General features: G+C 49.2%; 1 protein-coding gene across 1 annotated transcript in view; it reads left to right on the top strand.

The window, feature by feature from the left end:
- MAPKAP1 (mitogen-activated protein kinase associated protein 1) overlaps positions 1-7,448 on the top strand; it is a 55,327-nt gene extending 47,879 nt beyond the window's left edge. Inside the window, exons 7-8 of the mRNA XM_010143390.1 lie at positions 5,016-5,113; positions 6,838-7,448. Coding sequence (XP_010141692.1) covers positions 5,016-5,113; positions 6,838-6,963 — 224 coding nt within the window. The 3' untranslated portion in view covers positions 6,964-7,448. The remainder of the gene's footprint in view (positions 1-5,015; positions 5,114-6,837) is intronic.
- The last annotated feature ends 1,267 nt before the right edge of the window (positions 7,449-8,715 follow it).

The raw sequence follows: 8,715 nt of genomic DNA, 5'->3' as shown, positions 1-8,715 counted from the left end.
CAGGGTTGTGCCTGGGTTGGCGAGCCCAGCCTGACCCCGGCAACAGGCCGGGGATGGCAGTCGTGGTTGGTGCGGGGGCCTGATCTGCGGGGGGAGAGGCGGCGGGTTGCAGAGGCTCTCCTGCCCCGCAGACGCGGCTGCGACACATTAAATCCATCGCGACCCAACAGCCTTTTCATAAAAGTCCTCTGGAGCACAATCAGGAGTGCACATTGCCTCATCCTTTTAACAAATATGTTTTGTAGCCCTATTAAAAGGGGTCTTCATCTATCCTGTCAAAGCTATTCTGCTGGGGTTTTTTAGTTTAATTACACTATCCAATTAAAACTCCTTGCTGCATTTTGATTCGCTTCTCCTTGGGCTTGAGTGGATATGACATTTACAAGGCTCGCCTTTCAAGCAGACAATGGTGTGATTGATGAGGTGCAGACGCAATGAAGGAGGCGATTGCCATGTGGAAACGCTGCTTAGTGCATTTTGATTTATTTATCATCTTTTTTCCCAAACAAGGTTGCTGGGAAGAGGGTTTGGGAAACCCCCAGTTATACTTCAGTTTTCACCATTCTTGCAAAAATATTTATTAGTATTCTGCCTTTGATGGTGATTTGAAGAAGAAACAAAAGTCTTGGGGGAAAAAAACCCAGATGTGTACCACAATTCGACAGAAGTGCAGCACCTCAGTTGCAACTCTGCTTTCAGGACGTGTGGAAACATGCCACCCACTAACAGCGGTGTTTCACCGTAAACCTACAGTAGAATATAAAGACCTGAGCTGTAGGAAAAGTCGTCATGAAATACGCTGCTCCCTGGGAGAATGGGGCAAGCCAGCAGGACTACAACTGTTACTGCTCGTCCTGAACACTCCTATCATTGGTTTCCCCTTCAGTAATGCCTTGGTTTGAAGGAGATCCGCCCCAGGTACGCGGGGTGAGCTCAGTGCTGGTGCCACTGACACCAGTGGGGTCAGGATGTCACCCAAGGCTTTGACTGCCGTCACTCCCTCTGAAGGAGACATCACCTCTAAAATGTGGACCTCTCGAATAAATGCATGTGCATAAAATGGGCTGGAGCCCACTTCTACCCTCTGGACAGAATTCCTGCTCAGTCTGTGTCCCTGACCACACTCGGAGCTACATCCCTGACAACCTGGCCGTGGCCGCAGTGCACCGCATGACATCCCCTGGATGAAAACTTGGACATTTTCTTGGAGGTTTTCTTTATTGGAGGTTGTCAGGGTGGCTGGTTTGACGGTCATGCACACTCGCATTGCTGCAGGACCTTCAGGCCCTGCTCCAGGGTCACGGCATCATGTTTGAGGTGGCACATGTGTCCCTCCCCAAAGCTTTTAGATTAAATATAGTGGTGTTTGGAGAGCAGAGGTTACCCCATGTAAGTACATCTGCCTTTGTACAGGAGCATTGCTTGTGTGTATTTTATTTTCATCATTCCTTGCCTTTTCACTAGTGTATTTCTAATTCTCTGAAATCCATTCTGAGTCTGTGAGAAGAGATTTCAAGGTCTGATCCTGTTGTAGTCACAATTTCTGAAATGGTGAAAATCTGCGGTGATGTCAAATGATGCCCAGAAGTGTTTTGTTCTTCAGAGAGGCCTTTCTCTAGCTATTTATTCCACTAATAACTCTTAATTGTTGACTTCTGCCTTATGGCCCTGTAATGACAAAGCAATCATCAAGGTATACTGAAAAATTAACATAAATTTGCATTTCCCAGTGTTTGTTTTCTGTTTTGTCCAATTCATGAATATTCTTTTCATACTCCATCTAATTAGCAATTTAATTCAGTGCTGGTGTTTTGAAGAGCGGCATTGGCCAAAGAGCAGTTTGTGGAGCTGTCTGAATCAGGGGGGAGGGAGAGGAGGAAGAAAAACTATTTCTAGCTCGGCAGATTCGGTAAAAAAAATGTCTTGTGTAGATTCCCATCCTTCCACTGTTTTCCAGGCAAAAAGTGTGTTTTTCAGTGTTTCTCACCTGCTGCATGTGAACGCAGAAACACTGTGGGGCCGGGGTGTGAGGTGCGGGGTGGAGGTTGTGTGAGTTGAGTCTCACCAAACCTGCAGCGGATGGAGAGGGGAAATGGGAGCAGAAGACCCCCTGCATCTGGCCGTGCCGCTGCCTTTGGGAGGAGTGTTGTCGTAACTAGCCCCTTCCTTCTCTTTTTTGGCAGTGAAATGTTAAAAATTAGGAGATACGCTGAACAATTGAGTTTGAGGCGTTGTGCTGAGAAGGGAACGAGCTCTCGCAGTGGCTGTCCAGTGCAGCAGCATCTTGCCCTCACGCCTGAGCCTGCTGTAGGCTCTTCTCCGGCTGTAACCACACAGGAACCTTCAGCGTTCCAGGGCTAGAGAAGATCTATCAGCGTTCAGAGCCAAGGCCGAAGGGCACTCACAGGAGGATGTTGTTCTCCTGCTGTCGGAGCGAGGTCAGCTCCGGCGCGGGCTGGGGCGCACGGCGGGAGCGGGACCGGGATGGGGCATCCACCCAAACAGTAGGATGTTGTGCTCCTGCTGTCGGAGCGAGTTCAGCTCCGGCGCGGTCTTGGGCGCACGGCGTGAGCGGGACCGGGATGGGGCATCCACCCAAAGCCTGCTCCCGCTTGCCGAGCTGCCTTGTGAGTGACACCTGCTCCGTGACAGAAGCTTGTGGCAACAGATGAGCTTCTGTCATTTCGTTTGCCTTCCACGAATGCTTGAACAGATAAACATCATTGGGAGTAACCTGTGTTTTCTGTGGTAATTCTGATCTGTTCTGGTTGCGCCACACTGACGTCTCCCCCCGGTCGGCGCAGCCCTGCAGCAGCTGGTATGAAACGCGCTCCTGCGTGGCCCCAGCGCAGGCAGGGACATCAGAACTGACATTTCCTGGAGCTGGACACTCCTGTTTCAGATCTGCAAGTGGAAGGACACCAAGCCATTGTTCACAGAGGAGTCGTGGCAGTGTAGCCATCACGCGGTATCTGCGTTTGTTTTAATTCTGTGGTCGTGTGCGGTAGAGCTGCTGCCATTTGTTACCAGATGTTCTGATATGGAAATACAAAACCCTTGAAGTTCCTATTGATCTCTGCATCGTCGGGGGTGGTGCTCTATTGGTACTGCACATATTTAAGCACTCTTGGAAATGGAAATCAATCTCACAATTCATAAATTCCTCCTGGCTGGAATAGTAGCAGAGCAGAGTGCCAGTTAGGATTTCAATGAACTCGTATTTCATGCTGTAAATAGCGTAATGTGGACATGGAGCACATAAACATAATGCCCTAATGGGGCTTTCTAAAGAAAACTCCTCCAAGTTTCGTTCCTCTAAATCATCTGTCAGGGCACAGGAGCGGGTTGCGTGGTCTGCACAGCGGGTTGAGCACAGCCACAGCACGTGCCGCACGCCCAGGCTTCGCACCGAGTTTCATGTCAGGGCCACATCCCAGCGAGTCCTCGAGTCCGTGCAGGAGTGTGGGTCCACAGCTTGGAAAGGCCGGGAGCAGAGCAGGCTCCCTGCTGGTGGGACTGGGAGCAGGAGCGCTGCCCTTGGCTGTGCCGCGGAACACCATTATGATGAACTAATCAGGAATATAAATTTTATATCGAAAAATTTGCTAATAATAATAACAACAAGCCCCCCTTTAAATACTTTGGCAAAGGATGTCTCAGTGGTTCTAAAGATGCGGGAGTTCCTCCTTGTGAGCTCGTGGGCACGTTAACGCACCCGCGCCTGAGGCTGCCTGGGATGGAATTCGGCATCCTCACAGTTCCGGAAGTGCCCGTGCGCCGTTCCCGGGGACATGGCGCAGCACCGCACCCCACTGGCTGCCACAGTTTTCCCTGGACATTTAATACTACACACAGTTACAGAAGCTGATCGCTAAAAATGAAAATTGAAATGGTGCAAAACACAGTCTGGAGGATTCCAACAACATTCTTTGGTTTGGGTCTCGGAAGTTCGTCGGGTGGCTCTTGGCGTGGATCAAGGCTCCCTTCCCCTGGTTTCGACGTCTCCTTAACATGCCACAATAAAACATTGGCATTTCAAATTTTCTGGCCACCAATCTGAGCATATATCAGTCACTTTTTGGAAATCTGGAGTATTAGATAATGTAAAAAAGATTTCCAGTTGGCTTCTGTCCAAGGGAGGCCTGAATTTACAGGAATGCTATTTTCCAGATTACCTTAGAACTGAATTAATTAGAGGAAAAATGATTGAAAAATATGATGTCTAGAATACGTTGATTTTAGTTTTGAAGCCATGAACATCCATACAAGTGAAGGAAGTTCGGCCTTCCCGCCCATGCTGTCCCGCCTGCGGTACTCACGGTACCGCTCCCCACCGGCAGCGGCGGGGCTGGCCGGGCTGTCAGCACCTCGGGCTTCCACTGGGGACTGCGCAGCAGCGTAACCCGCCAGCGAAGTGCCACCTACGTAGGAACTAGGAGTTGGACTTGAATTCTGATGGTCCCGCTCGTAGGGAGTGAGGTTCCTGGGTCGGGGTTCTGTTTCACAGCAGCATCGCCGCATCCCGTTGTGTTTGGCAGGGGTGGCGTTTCCCTTTGCCCCAGGCAGCTGGCTGGGCTTGGTGCTGTTTGGGGAGAGGTTGCTGGGGTGATGATGCGGGGGTTAATTGGCCTGTTATTACTGTCTGTATAGCACGTACCCTCTGCACGCAGAGTATGGGGTGAAGGCTACAGGAAGGAGCCCTAAAGCGGCAGTTGCGCTGCAGCGGGGTCTCGGGCTGAGCAGGCGCTAACTAGCCGTTTGATAGATTTTTGCATTTCCTGCAGCGGGGATGTGATGGGAGAAGGAACTTTATTGACTGGAGTTCAGCTGCTCCTGTAAGCCACCACTTGCCTTAAATTGAAATGACATGAGAAGCCTGTCAGCGTTTCATTACTTCCTTCTGTCGTGCTGATGGTATGCTAAGATCACCATCTGTGGTTTTCTGCTGTCAGGCACACGAGCTCCGCTGAAACTTTACAGGAATATTCTGAACGGTTTTTTTCTTATCTTTACAGGTCATGCAATATTTAAACTTACATATCTAAGCAATCACGACTACAAACACCTTTACTTTGAATCAGATGCTACTACTGTCAATGAAATTGTACTGAAGGTGAGTATGAAATTCTAACGTGACCCAGAGCCCCGGGTGTTCCCCCACTTGTTAGACACAAAGAGTTCCAGAGGCTCTGGAAATGCAGGAGCAGAGCAGTGCCCGAGGAGCGCTGAGGGGCGATTAACCCGCCCGGCTCTCGCTGTAACCGTATTCATTTCGGAGCAGCCGTAGAGCAGGCTGCCGGTCCGCCTGTGAGGTCTCCTTTTATGCCTGGTCCTAATTAACAGAGGCTCCAGCTTTCTCAGGGGTTTTTAGGAAACTGCCACATTTTACTGTGTCCTGACAGTTTCCATCTCCAGACCCAGGAGCTGGCCGGGAGCCCCGTGTCGCGGTGGAGGTGCGGGGCTGCGAGGGTGCGGGTGCTGTGCAGGCTTGGGCTCATCCCTGGCAAGCCGAGGGTTTTACAAAGCAAAACGGGTGTTCTTCTGACGGCGACACTTTCTCAGAATGGTTCCCTTCTCCCGGGGCTCAGGACAGGCACACGCTGGTTTGCTTTCTGAAACAAGTTTTTGTTACGCTTTTGGAAGGTCGAACATGATTTTCCACAAGCTCGTATTTTGTAGCAGTTCAAAATGGAAAAAGCAGTAATTTTGGGAGGCCATCTGCTACGTTTGCTTTTATTTTCTGTGTGGAGTTTAGGGAGTTGTGAAATAACTGACATACGATAAAATCATTTCTATTAATGACATAGAAGGTGAACGTATTTGGGGGGTTTTCTACTTACATGAACCGTTAGGCCAGTTCTTTTTTTATCTTTTATGTTCCTACTTTATCTCAAATAACCTGTGGTAGTCCAGAACACTCGCCCCGTCAGACTGGTCGTAAAAAAAGAGGTTTGTTATGAATAGCGTAAATATTCAAGAGGAAACCATAGCTGAGCAATGTGTATTTCCTGAAGGCGCAGTTTGTTTGTGTTGAATGTTTTGTGGTGTCGTGCGTCAGTTACCGGTTTGGGTTGAGTTCCGTCAGCATTAGGAGAAGCAGAGAAATCCAGACTTTTCAAATTAGGCTTTTTACATGATCAAGTGAGAAAGACCGAGGCTTTATTGACCATGAAAATTCCCTATATTTTTATGCCTTAAGCTGTAATATGCAATGAAAGTGAAACACTCTACAGTGCATAAAATTGTGCAAGTTTTAAGCCACAGCGTATTAACCAGCTAATGGCAGACCAAAGGGCATTTTTATCTTTTTGATTCTTGCATTAACCTTCCATTAAAATTATCTATGTGATTATCACAAAGCACTGGAGATAATAAATTTAGGGAATAGCAGGCTTGTTAAATATCATTTAAAAATGCTTTCATCAAGTAAAATGTGCCAAAACACAGGGAAACTATGAAATTAGCTGAGTGTGCAAACATCATAATGAAAGAATTATTTTTATTGAAGCTGATAAAGTCTTTTATTGAAGCCCATTACGGTATCAGACCAGCACCGTGAGTCTCCACGACTTGCCGCGCTCACCCAGAGGTTTGGGTGACATGGGTGGGGCGAGGGGTGCCGAGAGCCTGGGGCGCCTGCGCCGAACCGAGGGCCACGGAGGGAGAGCGGGGAAGCGGCCCGGCGCAGAGCGGGGCTCTCCTGGAGCTCTGCGCCGTCTCTGCCCTGCGACCAGTTTCGCTAACGTCTGGTCCAGTTGGGCGCTGTGAGGGTCCCCGCCCTCCCCGGGCTGTCCCGCTGGAACATCCGCCAAGTTAAACACGCTCCGTGTCTTGCAGGTGAACTATATTCTAGAGTCGCGAGCAAGCACAGCCAGGGCAGACTATTTTGCTCAGAAACAGAGAAAGCTGAGCAGGAGAACAAGCTTTAGCTTCCAGAAGGAGAAGAAATCGGGACAGCAGTAACGCCTGGCCTTGAGGAGAGCCGCTCTGCCACGTTCGGAGGAGGAGACGCTCCCCACCGCCCGAGACAGGTGGGAGCCAGGACTGCGGTGCTCCTGCTGCCAACAGGCGGGAGCAGCCGGGGAAGAAATCTGAATTATCCCGTCTCCACGGCTGGAAGATTATCCCCCGTTGGTGATGGGAAGTCTCCCCTGTGACAAAAATAAAGAGCCATATCAGCCGGAAAGAAGACTGTTACGCTTCAGGTTCCTTTGATTAGAAATAAGAGAATGACGTAGACTGGCATCATTTAATTACTGTATTATGTACAATCACAAGAAGAGATGTGATTACATATTATTTCACAGCCTGGTTAAAATAAATTATATACATCTGTAATACACCCACATACACACAGGTATTGCTTGTGACATGATCAAATTTCTAAAAACGAAATGTAGGACAAATGTATCCATTTTTACTATTAATAAACAGATGTAATCTTTTTCAAGGTCCATATGATGCACAGTTCTTTTGGGGGGAGGCTGTAGTCCCAGATGGTTCCACTTCTGTTGCTGAAGTGCAGGAGGCAACTGTGAGCCAGGGCACAGCAGCCATGGCAGGGGAGCTGGTTTGTGAGGAGACGTTGAGACAGTCGGGTCTGTTGTGGTTTGTTTTCTTCAGAAATATTTTTATTTAACTGTGCTTTTCAGCTTTGCATACGTTTTACTGGAAGCGACTTGCTGTAGTCAGCACGGTGTTTGAAAGCCAAGGCAGCGTCTCGGTGGTTGAGAGGAGAGCATCCTCCTGCCCCCGGCCACCGTGGACCCTGGGCTCTGCTCTTCCTCCCTGAGACATTTGCACCCGAGGACTGAGAAATGCCTTCACCTTTTCTTAATAGCGTTCTTTAAAAACGAACAGTAAGACCTGCCTTGTACTGGGGTGTGTAACTGCTTTGGCCTTGTCCATCCCTAGTACCCCAGGGAAGATGTGAATGGGGTTCCTGGGAGCCAGAGCTGCGGTTTTGGTTCGGTTGCCCAGAAGTGTCTTCTGTAGGTCTCTCCTCGTCGCCGAAGCTGGATCCCTCTGCGCTGCTGCTCTGGGCTTTGTATCGAGAAAACGTCCCCGGTTCCCAGGGGCGTGTACCACAGCCGGGGCCGCAGGGCGGCTGCAGCGCTGCCGGTCCCCTCCTGCCGCCCAGCCTCGCCTGCGCAGCATCGCCTCCGACCGTGTCCTCCCTCGCTTTTGGATAGAGGAACTTTCTGAGCCTTAACACGTAGTGTAGGAGTAAACACTAAGGCAGAGAGGTCTGCTTGTCACCAACCTGTTGCGTTGAAGTTCTCGTGTTTTAGAGGTTTAGCCCTGCGGTGCTGCCTCAGAGGGGAGCTCTGCCCGCACCGCACAGGCCAGTCTTCACTGTACAGTCTTCCACGATACCTGCAGAACGAGAGAAACAATATTTTCTAGTATGGTATTATTAAGATTTTTAGTATTTTATATGTGCAAATGCAGCACAGATGCAATGGGGAAAGACCCTTCAGATAATGCAATGTAAATGACTCCTTTAACCAACTTTGTGAATTATTTAACATTAAAGTTCTGTGAATGTTCTTTTGCCACCTAGTTTCAATTCTTTCTAACTGAACTAAAAAGTTGCCGGCGTTGGTACCAGAAACGACAGAAGTCTCTTGTTTCCATGGCCGTGATGCTGTTGCCACCCACTTGCACTGATTTATTATAAGCAGCAATTCAATATGGGCAGTACTTTGCTTTCAG

Source organism: Buceros rhinoceros, unplaced genomic scaffold (assembly GCF_000710305.1).
Source record: "Buceros rhinoceros silvestris isolate BGI_N320 unplaced genomic scaffold, ASM71030v1 scaffold21769, whole genome shotgun sequence".
In the NCBI taxonomy this organism is placed as follows: domain Eukaryota; kingdom Metazoa; phylum Chordata; class Aves; order Bucerotiformes; family Bucerotidae; genus Buceros; species Buceros rhinoceros.
This window is presented reverse-complemented; position numbering and strand designations above follow the sequence as displayed.